The 15,448-nt window shown below is 55.0% G+C and overlaps 1 protein-coding gene across 5 annotated transcripts in view; it reads right to left on the bottom strand.

Annotated features, from left to right (window-relative positions):
• The window catches only part of SPECC1L (sperm antigen with calponin homology and coiled-coil domains 1 like), a 57,557-nt gene that overhangs the window by 5,379 nt on the left and 36,730 nt on the right, over positions 1-15,448 (bottom strand). For all 5 annotated transcript variants that reach the window (XM_080650442.1, XM_080650440.1, XM_080650438.1 and 2 more), the window contains 3 exons: positions 13,916-13,999; positions 12,117-12,273; positions 11,145-11,247 (listed from right to left, as the gene is read on the bottom strand). In XM_080650442.1, coding sequence (XP_080506568.1) covers positions 11,145-11,247; positions 12,117-12,273; positions 13,916-13,999 — 344 coding nt within the window. The remainder of the gene's footprint in view (positions 1-11,144; positions 11,248-12,116; positions 12,274-13,915; positions 14,000-15,448) is intronic.

Below are 15,448 nucleotides of genomic sequence, written 5' to 3'. Positions count from 1 at the left end.
CCACACCATCTGCCCCACCGCTCGGGCCGAGACGGCGCTCCTGCCACCCCGCAGACAGGTGCGCACACGGGGCCGGTCCTGGGCTGAACGTGCCCGGTTTTCTCTCTGGGCCTTCGCTTCACAGCCATCACGGCCCTCACACACGGCCGACCCACAGGAGCGAGTGTGTGTACGGGCTCCCTGCTGCTCGCTGCCCACTCACCCCGAAGCGGTGCCCGTGCCCAGCGAGGCCCCTGCCTGCACCCCGGCCCCCGGATGGCCGTGCCCAGCGCAGAGCAGTGGTCCCAGGGCCCTAACCGGTTTCCTTGACGATGGAGACCAGAGGGGCCTGGACGCAGCCTCGCCATCGCCCTTTCCCCTCCGCCGCAGCCCGGACCCCCCAGAAGGACCGCCGATGGGAGGAAGGGCGGCACTTCCCTCGCTGCTTTCCGTGTGGGTGGCCCCGCACCGGCTTCCCCGTCCTGGCCTGTGGCTCGCCGCCTGCCCACGGGGCCGGTGCCGGTGCTGCGGGAGTGGCTCCAGCCTGGGAAGTGGCGGGCAGCCCGCCCACGGGAGGGCCGAGCTGTTCGCACCAGGAAAGGACAGGCTGTCTGCACGTGGAGGGCCACGGTGCTGCTTGTTGCGGAGAAAAGAAGGGCCTCCCACTGCCACGTGCTCACCAGAACCCCCAGCCGGAAACGCGCTCGGGAACCAACCACTTGTTGCGAAGTGGCTCAGACGGCAGCTGGGGCGGCCTTCCCGTGGGGCCCACAGAGAAAGCGGCGGCATGCCCTTCCCCTGGCGGGGAGGCGAGGAGGAACAGAGCCTGTGGGCAGGGGCACCGGGGACGGGTGGTCATGGGAGGGCATTCGCCCATTCGGTGAGTCTTCACCGGCTCCGCTCAGCCTCGCGACCCTAGAGGCGCCGTCTGGTAGGACAGAGCCCGAGGGGCGGGCCCGACGAGGACCTGGCCTCCGCGGAGGCTTCTGGGACGTGCGGGTGGCGGCCGCGAGGCCCCATGAGGGTGGCAGGGAGGTCTCAGAGCTGAAGCAGAGGGACCTGGGGACAGGCTGGGCAGGAGGAGGGAGAGCGTGTGCAGCGCCAGGGACAGCGTGGTTTCTGCTGGCGGGAAGGAGCGCGTGGGGACGAGGCCGCGCGGAACTCAGCCGGGGGGGGGGGGGGGGGGGGGCGGGGAGGAGAGGCGGGGAGAAGAGGTGCTCGTCTGACGCAGCGCCATCGGGTGCCTGAGACACCCTTGGGGGCACCGGGTGGTGCGGACCTGAGGGTCCAGAACTCGGGGGGGCAGTGGGGGATACAAACGTGGTGACTGAAGCAGCGTCCAGGTGAGGGCACCCCGGACAGCGGCGCGAGCAGGAGGGGCCTGGGCCCAGCCCCTCGGCACCGCACAGGTGAGGCCGCGCAGAGAGCAAGCTTCCTGGGGACTCGGGCGCCCGGCAGGCAGGAGAGCCAGGAGCGAAGGGGGAGAGCTCGAACGGGCAGCAGCACTGGCGCTGCGGGAGGACAAGGCTGGAAAAGCGCCCTCGGTGCAGTCAGCACCGGCTGCCATTCACCACGGTGAGGACGGCAAACCCTCACGGGGGGCACGCACCTTTGTACGAGCCGCCACCACACCCTGAGGCTAAATGGCCGGCGATGGCTTTATGGCTCCCCGGAGCCTCTCCCCGGTGTGTTTACTTAAGGGCTGCAGGGGGCTCCATCCTCCAAAGCGGAAAAGCCTGCCTCTCTCCAGAAGGGCCGGACCGTGCTCCGCAGGTTAAGCGGGGGGCGGGCCACAGGGCCGGCCTGCACCCCACGTGCTCTCGCCCGAGCCCCAGCTTCTGGGCAGGCCAGCGGCCCCTTTCAAGTAAACGAACCTTAAAGCCGAAAGCTGGCCGCGTGCGGGGGACATTTCCTTGTTAAACCGGAGCCGGAGCACACGGCCGTCACCACGGAAGCTCCTCGTGCGGGAACTCGGGTCTGGCCTTAGTTTCCGGCCCCGGCAGGCCTTTCTGCTGCCCCGGGCAGTCCACGTCTGGATCCGGGGCCATGCGCCAGAACACAAGTTCAAAGAGCTTTCAGCACAGACGGAACGCGGCATCCGCCCCGTCCCCCCCGAAGGCACGTCCTTCCTCCCGGAAGTGTCCACAAAGTGACCCGACAGGGCAGGCGGCCGCGGCCGGGGTCACAGGGACATCTGCTGTCCTTTTCACGCGCATCAAAGCGGAGGCTGTAAGCCGCGGCACCGCGTGCCCTCTGCAGAGCCAGTGGCTGGGCGTTCCCCGCTCCTGTCACTTCCGATCTGACGCTGTCCCGGCCGTGGCCCTCAGGTGGCCCTCAGGTGCCTGCACTGTGAGTGGAGGCATGGGGAATGAGAGGCAAGAAATCACACGAATCTACACACACACACACACACACACACACACACTCACACGTCATAAAACATCTTAAAATGTCTTAATTTGTCTGCAGTCAGTTAAGGGCCATAAAGTCCCCCAATACCACCTGTTCTGTAAATAGTGACTTAAGTCCTGCCCTATTTAGGGAAACGCCGCTCCCGTGGGCATCGGGCGAGCAGCCAGAGCCATGACTCATCTGCTAGCACGCGCAGCGCCATTTCCTCGTGCCGGTCCACAGTCCAGCACCGGCAGAGCGGGGTCCTTCCCACGACTGGTCACTGGGAACGACACGCACTGGGGTCACAGCCTCCCTTCAGGGGGGAGTTACAAACAAGCCCGCCCGCCGGCCTCAGCTGCTCAGGCCGGGCAGGTGTGGAGGTGCCCAGTGGGAGTGAGGCGGGGGGGCGTGCTCTGCTGAGGGGGTGGCGGGCGCAGCGTCTAAGAGGGGAAGCTCATCTGGAGCCGGGCTCCCGCTCCCAGGAGCGATGCTAACGCAGACGGCCCGGGAGGCCCGGGGGTAGCGCAGAAGCTGCGCGGTGCCAGGCCGCGTGCGGCAAATGGCAGACCCACTCTGGCTGCAGAACCGAGGGTGTCTCCTGGGGACTTCCCCTTCCGACGCTGAGCCAAGCTCAAATATTGTTTCAAAAATAATTCTGAAAGTCTCCTGAGGGTCTCGGTCAGCCGTGGGCAAACTACGGTCCGCGGGCCGGATCCGGCCCGTTCGGCTGTTCTATCCGGCCCGCGGAGCCGAAAGAGCGGAGGGTTCTCTTGCTCTCCCCTCCGCTCCTTTACTTTGAATTTATATTAGTTCACACACACACTCCATCCATGCTTTTGTTCCGGCCCTCCGGTCCAGTTTAAGAACCCATTGTGGCCCTCGAGTCAAAAAGTTTGCCCACCCCTGCTCTAGACTGCAATTATGTCTCTCCTTGTATTTCATGGCCTCTCTGTGCACAGCTAAATGTTAGAGTTCATGATGGACTTAGAGCAAGAAAACAAACTGGAGTTAAAAATTCCAGCAGTTTAGATGCCTGAGAGAGAGCCTGCATTACGAAGTCACGTCCATAGAAGCCCAGGCCACAGCCGCGTGCAAGGGCCATACGGCTCCCTCGGCTTTCGAGCTTTGTCCTTACTCCGTGTTTCAGAGTTTGCAACCGAACGCACTGCAGGCTGAAACCAGGCAGGCCGAGGGGCTGATGGGAAGGCCCCGCTCTGGAGGACACCCCGGTGGCTCTGAAAGGCGGAGGCTCCGGCCTTGAGCGCTCAGGACCAAGCTGACGCTGGGTGCAGGGGGCAGAGGCTGCAGGGCAGCCACATCCCGCGGGCACAGGGCGAGTCTCCCAGAGGCCCCTGAGCACCGGGCTCCTCCTCGTCCGGGAGGCAACGTTTTAAAAAATCATCGCAAGGTTCTGCCCAGTTCGTGTCACACGATCAGCTTCCCTGCGTACTTAGAGAAGGGACAGCCGTGGCTGTGGCAGACTGAGTGTCTAACGAATGGCCATGACAACAGACGCTGGCTGGGCCTCCCCCCCTCCCTGACAAGCAGCACGTGTGGCTCCCAAGGCTGCTCCTGAAAGGCAAGGGGCGCTGGGCTGCCCCGCTCGGGACCCCGGCCCTGGACTGCAGCCAGCACCTGGAGGAAGTCCAGGCCATAGGGAGAGGCTGCATGTGGGTTTCCGGTCACAGCCCAGTGACAGTCTCACCAACAGCCACAGCACCCACCAGGCACGTGAGGGCGCGAGTCCAAGATGGGAGCGGAGGAGCACTGAGCTGTCCCCACCCCAGTCACAGATTTCTGAGCTAAACAGATGCCACCACTGACGGCAGCCACCCCGGAGGTGGTGTTGGTGCACAGCAGTCGGTAACTAGGCCCGCCTCCTCTCTCCCGAATCCAAGAGCCCGTCTGTAAAAGGAACTACAGGTGGGTCTTGAACAACTCGTCCGCCTCTGAGGGCACCCCATGAGGGACTGGTTCCAGGGTCCCCGAGGATACCGAATCCATGGGTGTTCAAGTCCCCTGAACAAAAATGGCATAAATCAGGGCATAGTCAGCCCACAGCATGTACTGAAAAAAATCCGCGTATAAATGGACCCCCACAGTTCAAAGCTGTGCTGTTCAAGGGTTAACTGCATAGTTCCTCCTCCCTACATCCTCTGATAGTTAATCTCCCTTCCCGTAATCATATGTCGAGACAGCAATACAGCATCTTTACAAATCACCTGCAGAGAGGGCCCCTAAACTTCCCGAATGGCCTCAGGCCAGAGCCTCACGCACGAAATAAAATTAGCCTGTCAGGTCTCACCTCCTCTGTAGACTTCACATTATGTCGGCATCCATGCAGAGTGGATGCAGTGCAAGGGACAATCAGATCTCTCCTGCTACTGGGGACAGTGTACACATACTAGTACAGATTATTTGACAAAGATAGCTTCATGGTCTGCTTTTAGCAAAAAACATTAAGAACTTAAACATGTTACTTATCTGATTTCTCTCTTTCTCAGCATTATTCACCCTAAACACGGAAACCCCCTTCAGAGTCTGCGACACGGTGGGGAGGCAGGGTGGCTTAGTGGGAGCCCGGAGCCAGGCCGAGATCCCCTTGTATGACCTCAGGTAAGCGTGCCATTTTAAAAAAGAATAACCATTTCACTGAGATACAATTCACGTACAAAACTCATTCTACGGGAAGTGCACAGCTCAATGCACTCGGAAAGACGTGTGTGCCCGTGACGTCATGGCTACAATCGAGACACAGAACATCGCGGTGGAGCCTGTACTGCTGTCCAGTCCACGCCTCTGCAGGAGCTGAAGGTCACCATTTCCGAGTGTCTTTCCAAATGCTGGGGCCCTGGATGCAGCTCTGAAAGATGGTCGCCAGGAGAAAAGTAAAAACCAGCATTTAAGAACTGCTGTGAGACCGGCTGGTGTGGCTCAGTGGAGTGTGGACCCAGGGACCAGGAGGTCACGGTTCGATTCCCGGTCAGGGCACATGCCCGGGTTTCGGGCTCCATCCCCAGTGTGGGGTGTGCAAGAGGCAGCCGATCATGAGTCTCTCATTGACGTTTCTCTCTCTCTCTCTCCCTTCCTCTCTGAAATAAAAACATTAAAAAAAAAAAAAGAACTGGTGTTATATGTAATTCCTCCACGCTTTCACCTATTATAGGAAAATCTAATTGGTGTCGCCGGGGTGGGGGTGGATCTGATTGAGGGGGGACTCCGAGCACACACTAAGACACGGACAAACTAAAGCGTGGTAATGGCGCTAAGCAATCACAGCTGACCCGTGAACAGCGTGAGAGACGGCGCGGACCCCTGCACAGTCGAAAGCCACGTGTAGCTCAGGCTCCTCCACATACTTGGACTCCCAACCACAGGTGGCCCTCGAACAGCACGGGTCTGCATTGCGTGGGTCAATGAAAACAATCCACGTATAAGTGGACACGCACAATCCAAAGCCTGCACTGGTTAAGGGCCAACTGTCATTTACAAACGGCAGCCCTCACACTCTGGAAATAGACGCTAACAGTTGCTGTCAAATCATGTTTAAACAGAACCGAAGACGTACACTGTGATCTGGGAAAACTGCTTCCCAGCTGCTCCGTTGGCACCGAAAGGAACCCGCTGGAAACAGGAAGCAGTTCTTTCCTTCCCGGTGACCGGGGGGCGGGCGTCTACCCTCCACTGGGCGCACCAGAGGACTCAGGCCCGGGAGAGCCGAGACGGGGCTCTGTGCTCCCTGCGCCTGGGACTGAACGCAGGCTCTCTGGATGAAGGTGTCCTGTCGCCAGGGCAGAGACGGAGAGACCGCAGCAGTCTCGTGGCCCCATGGAGCCATTGTGAGCTACGGGGCCACGTAAGGGACGGGTGGGGCGCCCTTTGTCCCAGTATTTGTAAGGCCCGGGACACAGTGGTATTTACGAACAATAAGGCCTTTCTGTATGGAACTTACTTTCCATGCAAAGTGACAATGTAAGATTTTAAAAAATTAGACTTTCAGCCTAGACTGGATTCAGATCAAAACCCTTATCTACGCTTGCACCTTTAAGGGATCATTTTGGCGCTGGGAAGCCGTTCCTGTGACCTGAGTCCAGTTATAGGAGGGCGTTGACCCAGCGAGCCTGCGGTGACCATCGGGTCCGAGCGCTTTATTCTCACTGCTGTCTGCTGGCAGAACTCCCACCTTCCCCAGCCTTCCGTCCCACCCTTCCCTCGCCAGCTCTGACTGGATTTACAAAGAGAGGGTGCTAGGGCAGGGGAGGAAGAGGGGGACGGGGGGAGGGCACTCTCTAATGCTTTCCCGAGGGAGACGGAAGACCTCTTTAACCGAAGGAAGGAGAGGGAGCAACAGGAGGAATCCCTGGGAAAACGGGGACAGTCACATGGTGGACAGACAGGAGAGGGGCCACGTACGCCGAGGATGCTTCTCCGTTCCCTGCCCGCACCCCGCCCCCCCGGCCCCCGCATGTAGTGGCCAAGAGTCACACGAAAGCTGAGCTTTGGGGGCCAATCTCCTCAAGCGAGGAAAGCCCCCCTGTACAGAGTTCACTCAGCCCGGGAGCGCTGCGAGGCTGGGAATGAGGACGCGCCGAGGGGGTGTGGGAAGAGCACGGGCCCGGGCTCCCGGGCAGACACAGCAAGTAGCACATGCACACTTCCCCCAGCTCCTTAAGGGACCCTCCTCTTCTCCCGTATGTCCACAGACACTCTGTTTCAAAGGCAGCTGTGAAGGACCGAGCTAGTTTTTTTTGGTGTGTTTTTTTTAAAATATATTTTATTGATGTTTTTACAGAGAGGAAGCGAGAGGGATAGAGAGTTAGAAACATCAATGAGAGAGAAACATCGATCAGCTGCCTCCTGCACACCTCCCACTGGGGATGTGCCCGCAACCAAGGTACGTGCCCTTGACCGGAATCAAACCCAGGACCCTTCAGTCCGCAGGCCGACGCTCTATCCACTGAGCCACACCGGTTTCGGCCCGAGCTAGTTTTATCTGCCTGTTAGTTCTTACTCTAGCGACTCTCTTCAGTCCACAGAGACACACAGCTCTGGGAGACTCAGGACCAGTGCCCCTTCGTTGTTGCTCAGAGAAAGCGGGTCAGAACATTTAGAAAAGAGCCCTGTGGTGGAGCACAGGTCAATGGTCCCCTCCCTAAACATCACATATACCTGGACAAACTGTCCCCACACCAGGCCAGGGCTCTGGAGACCAACGAGAGGCGAGCAAACTGCGAAGCACGGTTCCTGTAGGAACAGCGGGGTCTGCGGCCCCCTCGCTGAGGCTGCTCTCGTCGCCTTTCTTCTTTTCATTAAAAATAGCACTGCCCTAGCTGGTGTGGCTCAGTGGATAGAGCGTCGGCCTGCGGACTGAAGGGTCCCAGGTTCGATTCCGGTCAAGGGCATGTACCTTGGTTGCGGGCACATCCCCAGTGGGGAGTGTGCAGGAGGCAGCTGATCGATGTTTCTCTCTCATCGATGTTTCTAACTCTCTATCCCTTTCCCTTCCTCTCTGTAAAAAATCAATAAAATATATATATTTTTAAAAATAGCACTGTATGAGGCCAGATTATAACACAGAACTACTGGGCTCATAACACACACAAATCTAACAGGTAACAACAGCACAGAGAGGACGGGAGGGGCCTCCGTTAGAGCACACTCGCTATAGTTTACCAAATTAAGTCAGAAAACCTCAAGTAACTGTGATCCTGATTCCACTCGTCTCCGCTAAGAAACACACAATCTTGCCATGGCCAGTTCGGTTCAGTGGGTAGAGCGTCGGCCCACGGGTCGGGGGTTCGATTCTGGTCAAGGGCACGGACCTCCGTTGCAGGCTCAATCCCTGGCCCCTGTTGGGGCGTATGCAGGAGGCAACCAATCGGTCTCACATTGATGTTTCTCTCTCTCTCTGTCTCTCCCCCTCCCTTCCACTCTCTCTAAAAAATCAGTAGGAAAATAGCCTCGGGTGAGGATTAACCAAAAAAAAAAGGAAAAGAAAAGAAATACTAAATCTTTTCTCAGCCCAACCACTGAGTAAATCTCTCAATAAAACTGTATATTCTTAATGCCTATTTGAGATTAAATTACCTCAGACAGTACTAAAAACTTCTGTTCATTTATTAAAACTCTTTTGTACTAGATTAAGTGCTTTCATTATCCTTCGTATTAACTAATCCATTTCTAGGTCTGGCATTTTATCAGAAAACAATAGTATTTTTCATCTAAAAGTAAAGCTCTCTTAAATTAACGTTTAAAGGCTATAAGAGAAGCTGTTAAATGTGAGATTCAGATAAAAAAAGTTTACTGAAAGTATACATTGCTTTCTTCTGTTACCTAGCTATTCTCGTACGAATGATCTGGTATTATCAATCCCTAAAGAAGCGGACAGAGACTGCAAGCAGCTGCCTGTGGGAAGAGAAATTACCAAGGTGATGGGGCAGGGAAGTGGACCGTCACTGTTCTCTACAAGTACAATTATTAGGGTTAACTGCATATTTAAATTAAATGTCAATCTTAAAACAGAGCTGTGTGTAAACGGAGGTGCTGATTTTCAAATACAGGGAAGACTTAACCCTTAAAGCGACCGTGCTGCGGGGTGTTAGGAGATGCGTGCACTTGTGATAAGCCTCGAGGAGTAAGTGATCCTCGTGGGGGTCAGCCCACAGCTGTGAACCTGACAGTAAGCCAGACCGTCGAGGCCCGACAGGAGCGTCTCCGTGTCCTGAAACAGCAGCGAGCAGAAAGTGGCAGGGCACAATTTAGGAGAAAAATGTATTTGTTAGATAAAAGGCCAGCTCACAGGGCTTGTTTCGTAATGGACGGTTAATGAAATTACAGTGATTAGTGCAATTATTCTAGGATGGCTCTGAAGAGAGTTAAAGGAGACGACCGGGTATTAGGGAATCTATCTCCGTCTATGAGACAGCTCTGAGACATAAAGCATGCGTGGCCCCCGCACTGCTGATGCACGTGGGGCCTGAGGGAACAGTCCGTGCTGATCGGCACGTAACCGCTCCTGCCAGCGAGCTGGCCAGTGTCACAACCTGCCCCTCCTGGAGGCTGGGGCTCCGACTGCCCCAGCTGCAGCTCCAGAGGGTGGGCACGCGGACCCACGCTCACAGCTCGATGAGGACAGGGCTCTGGCAGTCTCCTACAGCTCTCCACGAAGTCAGAGCGCGATCGGATATACCTTTCAGTTTAAAAAGGTTCCGTTTAGAATGCCCCATTTTAACTCCCGGCCCCCAGCTCCTGTCGACTTTTAAACAGCAAGAACACGTATCTGCCTCGCAGGAAACAAGAGCCAGACACACACACACATGCCTATGTCATTCCAGCAGTGACCATAGGAGGCGATCAAGGGGAGGGGACTGGGTTTGTAGCATAAGACTGACTGTCTAGTGTACAAAACTGTCCTTCTTTATATGTAAACTACTTTGTTTCACATTATATTTCCTCCTGCAAAGTACGTACCCAGTAAATGAAAAAAAACTTATTGATGTTCTTAACTAAATGATTTATGAGTATTTTTTTAACCTCACAGAATTTACCTTAAAATCACAGACTCAGAGAATTCAAGTAGGAAGGAACCACGACTAGTTGAATCACTGATTTAGCGCTTCAGTGTCTTAATCAGCTTGTATACTTAATTACCTAACCATCCTGATGGTTGGGCAGGTAGACACACGGCAGAGGCGGAGCTGCTGGATCCTACAGCGATGCCCCGTTTGATTTTTTTAGTGACTGCCATGCTGTTTTCTACAGCCAGTGCAGCGCCGGGCTCCGATGTCCCCACACCCTTGCCGACAGCACTGGTCTCTTCCCAGCTAGTGGACACGGAGACATGGAGACACGCAGCAAATCCTCACTGAGGACTATGACTTTCTGCGCATTCAAGTCCATTGCAATTCACTTGGCTCCTCAATCCTCAGTGGACCGAAGACAGCCTGAAGCCATTACCATTTGTCCAAAGGGACTTACGTATGGCAAGTCTCAGGCTGCTCCTGCATCACTCCATCCCCTCTTTTACACAAAAATTGTCAGAAAGTGCTACCGCTCGTTCTTTTAGGTCATTCTGGCGAGATGAGGGCTGATGTGATGAGACCAGGACTACACAGAGCTCAATTCCCTTCTCCTGTTGTATTTCCGTGTGGCTGCACCAAAATATGAAGCCGCAGCTGAGAACTCTGGCTGCAGGCTTGAAGCGTCTCTAACTGAAATCATATGTGCGGACACTGGCGATCTACACTTGACTTCTCAGCCGTCTAATGGATACAGTGTAGAGGTGTGGAGACGAGGATTTCCTCTCCAAACACCGTATTTAACATCACTTAAAATAAACACTGGGACGGGGGAGAGAGACAGACCCGAACGGGAGGAAAGGGCAGGCTATGAAGATAAGCCAGACGTGAAGTGATTAGGGCACAAGGACAGCAAAGCAGGAAGGGAAAACTCTATAAAAAACAACTTAGCCAGAAGAAGACTTCACACCTAGTAACTAAAACACTAACTTAAAGTGAAACAAACCTGTTTTCACTCAGTCCAGATGAGAACCCAACCCGGGCATTCGCCAGGACTTGTGAAGCGGCTGTCAGAGCCGAGAGCGCTGCGAGGCCCAGCTGCGCCGGGAAAGGAAGGAGCTTAAGGACGCACCGAGTTCGGGACCGGCTCCTCGTTTCTACGGGGACATTTCTACGGGGACCCCGGCCCAGCCACCACACTCCGGCGCTTGCTCTGGGAACTGTTCACGTGGGACAGAACGCCCGTGTGGTTACCTGGTAGCCTTCGGTTTTCTTCTGACACCACTTCAGCAAGGCGTTCCTCTTGGAGCCTCCGTATTCTCTTGCCAGCGCTGAGAGAGGGTCCTTCCTTTCCTCCCTGAGACGGGAGAAGAAGAAACCCAAAGCTGAAACACTCTGCAGTTGAGCACCATCATAAGCAGAAACCCAACGCACAGGCGAGACCAGTGCTGGTCTGCGCTCCGGAACAGGATGGACTCCCACACTCAGGCACCCAAGGCAAGGTGCGCTTTTCACTCATTTCATTTTACCTGGGTTTTCACAGGGTCCCTCAGTCCCCGGCCTGCTCTCTGCTTTCCTGGGCCCATGCTCCCTGGGTGCCATACCACCTCCTCCCCGTTCACCTTTCCCTGCATGCGCTCCAGTCCCTGGCTTTGACAATAAACCTGCCCTCCCTCCCCACCCCTGCCTCCAGGCCCCACTCAAATTCCACTTTTCTAGTCTCCCTAACACTCCACCCACACCCCAGCATTTGAATTTCACAATACTAACTTGTGATCAACCATTCTCTAATTAAAAACCCCAAAACAGAAACACCAGCTGCTTGGGAAATAAACTGTTTTACTTTTTTTCTTTTCAATATATTTTTATGGATTTCAGAGAGGAAGGGAGAGGGAAAGAGAGACAGAAACACCAATGATGAGAGAGAATCATTGATTGGCTGCCTCCTGCACGCCTCCCCCACCACCACTGGGGCATGTGCCCTTGGCCGGAATCGAACCCGGGACCCTTCAGTCCGCAGGCCAACGCTCTACCACTGAGCCACACCAGCCAGGGCCTGTTTTACTGTTTACTTCTAGACCATTTTACCCAATTCTGAGCACAGAAAAGACTTCCTGACACTCAGAGAAAAAGTCTGTGCCTGAGTGCGTAACTTTATAACTTGGTCATTTCCTCTCCAAGGGCGGGAGAGGGATGCGCGAAACGCGTCAGCTGAGCGCTCTCTACCTGATCCGACTGCGGGTGGTGGGGGTCACGGATGCCGTGGGGGACGAGGAGAGGGAGAGCTGTGGGGGCGTGGTGCCCATCGCCATGAGAGAGGCTGGCGACGCTCCCTCGGGCGCGGAGATGTCTCGCTTCATCTCCTCACTGCTTCGCCGAGACACTGAAAAACAGTCATTAAGCATTTTATAGCAAAAACATTTTAAATGGAGTTCTTGAGACATTTTCTCCAACAGGTTCCAAGAGCAGAAATTACTGTACAGGCGGAAAAGGTACAGTTTTCTTTATCTTACTGGTAAGTTAAAAGAATCTCTTCATTTAAAAAGCTATAAAAATATACAGTAGTTGGGCATGATTGGGGGGTGGTGCAATGGGGGGCTAAGGACACATATGTAACACCTTAACCAGTAAAGAAAAGGATGTGCAGTAGTTGAAACATGCGTTAAGCCTCCTATGCCCTGGGGGTACGCAGGGTGTCTCACCCGCCCTGTGACCCCCCGTTCCTACCCGGCACACAGGAAGTACTCTGGGACGTTCGTCTAATCACAAACACCGCTAAAAACCAAAGGCTAATAAAAGCAGTGCTTGACAGCTACTCATTCTCCAATAAAATCAACATGATCCTTCTGAAATTAGCCAAAAACACTGTTAAAGGGACAGAAAAGAGATATACTTAATTCTGGGTCAGACCATGTTTTAAAAACCATAGTCAACGAGACAGAAGATCAAAAGGTGTCAAGTCAGCGACTGAAAAATAAAAATAATCAGAGAAGTCCTACTTTGCAAGTCGGGCATAGTAGGACACGGTGTCTCGTTAGAATGATAGAAAGTTCTGCCCTAACCGGTTTGGCTCAGTGGATAGAGCGTTGGCCTGCGAACTGAAAGGTCCCAGGTTCGATTCCGGTCAAGGGCATGTACCTTAGTTGCGGGCACATCCCCAGTGGAAGGTGTGCAGGAGGCAGCTGATCGATGTTTCTAACTCTCTCTCCCTCTCCCTTCCTCTCTGTAAAAAAATCAATAAAATATATATTTTAATAAAAAAAAAAAAAGAATGATAGAAAGTTCTGGGAACTGTTGGAAGTCACTCCAGCCGTTGACAGCAGAGCCACAGTACAGCGGCTCTTTAGCGAGAACGCGCCGAGTACAAGCAGGCGCTCCCAAGGCTGACGAGGTCTCCGGCCTCAGAAGACGCTGGAGATGAGGGGCCACGCACGGCGTCCCTCGAGGCCGGCGGGTGCAGCAATGCCATACAGCAACAGCCCCCTGGACTAGGCAAACTGCTTCCCTCTTCCCGGTTAAAGCTTCTGGATAATTTCAGGATAACCACAAGCAGAATGTCACACGGCCTTAGAAAGTGATGTCAGATGCTGTCTCCTATCACAGGACCTTATTAGAGTAATACTGCACTCACATATTCTGACAGATATTCTAATTATTACTGTCTTTTCTTTCAATGTCCGATCAAACCCATAACCCTTCAGTGAGGGGGCCGACGCTCTAACCACTGAGCAATGGGCCAGGGCTAATAAATACTTTTTAAATGAATGGAACTATGTAGTTTAGTTCGGGGCTGTGTGTGTGTGAGTGTGTGTGTGTGTGTGTGTGTGTGAGTGTGTGTTAATCAGGGCCATATGATTTCTATAGAATCTGAAAGCTACAACCGAGGACATTCAGAGTGAAAAATAATCAACCCAAGAGCTAAAACGGCTTGGAAAGCTAACTAGGTCTAAAGGGAAAGCATCAGTACCACCGCTAACACTTCCGAAGTCCCCGCCGCGAAGGCCGTTTCGAACGGACGGCATTACCTGAGATGGCCTTGGCAGTTTCCATGGCAGGCACTCTGGGCAGGGAAGCGGGGCGGCTGGTTGAGGATGTCCTCAGCAGGTGCTCTGCACAAAGCGGGAGGGCCACATTAACGACCCTGGCACTGGACGCCAGGTCACCAAGGCGGCAGGAAGGTGAGCTGACGCCTCTCACCCCCGCTCCCAGCCCAGGGCGCGTCAACGAGTCCCCGTACGAAGCCATTGCACAGACAAGGGACATGGGAAAGCATCTCACTCAGTGTTTTCTTTCTGGGGATGACACATCGGGCACAGACGAAAATGCTTCTAAATCACCGACTGCCACTTCCCTCTTGGACGCAATTCAACATTCGAAGATCCCCTATGGCATCCAGGTCTAAACAGCACAGACTACACCGAAGCCTGGCCTTGTGCCCACCAACCGTTAGTGAGAAAGCCATCCGCACCCGAACAGACCAGCCCGGAGGGAACTGCTTACAACACTAGAATGACAGCGCTCTCTCCCACAGGGAGGCGCCGTCCCGACTTCAGGGCGCAGGGCAGGCCTCGGCTGAGCAGAGGAAGGAGGAGTGGTGACAGTATTTCAGCAGACGGTACGCGGGGCGAGGGCACAAGGACTCTCACGGTGAAGAAGGGAGCCCCCCCCTGGCTGACACGGGGCCCTGGGAAAGCAGAGAAGGCAGCCGGAGAGGGGCCGGGAGGGAGGACGGGGCTGGCTGGCGGGGCCTCCGGGGCCCGGCGTGGACTTCCGCCTGAGGGCCACCAGGAAGCACGGGCACTTCTGAACGCCAGGGGAGGCCACGATCGGACACCGCGGCGAGCAGCGTGCGCCTCGCCTTGTCCCGCTCCTCCCCTGCTTTCCAAACACAAGCTGTGGAGGGAGTTTCTGGAGTCCCTGGAACGCGGGTGCAAGCTGTTCCCCGTCTCCTGCACGTCTCCCCACCCCTCCTGAGCTTGGCTGCCTTTGTCCTGCAGGTCCAGGTAAAACTGCCTCCTCAGGACCTGCCGCCCCCAAACACAGACCAGCACCCCCCACCGAGGCGACAAGCCGACCAGGCTGTGGCCAGGCCAGGCCCCCAAGCACAGGGCAGACGAGACGTGCTCTGCCTGGTCAGGTGGGTCAGGGACGTGTGACAAGGGGAGGGAAAACACCACCTTCGTGAGGACTGTCAGTCTCAGTGAGCAATCCAGTCCCTACAGCAGACGTTTCTTTAAAAGGGAAAAGGTAAGCTTCACCACAAGAAAAGGTCATTGAAAACCTCTCTGCAAGAACTGACAACTTAACCAACACTCCCTCTGCTAATCATGATGTCCAGAGGAATGCACGTGACGTTATCTTTCCAGGACAGCACATCTTCTATCTTCACATTTATTCTCTAAGCACAAGGCACATGTGGCTGTAATTACAAACTACTTGGAGGGAATTTTTTAAAAAAAACATTTCTATTGATTTCAGAGAGGAAGGGAGAAGGAGAGAGAAACACCAATGATGAGAGAGGATCATGGGTTGGCTGCCTCCTGCACGCCCCACCCTGG

Source organism: Plecotus auritus, assembly GCF_963455305.1.
Source record: "Plecotus auritus genome assembly, chromosome: 13".
NCBI classification, from domain to species: domain Eukaryota; kingdom Metazoa; phylum Chordata; class Mammalia; order Chiroptera; family Vespertilionidae; genus Plecotus; species Plecotus auritus.
The sequence above is the reverse complement of the archived record's forward strand: the minus strand, read 5'-3'. Positions and strand labels throughout refer to the sequence as shown.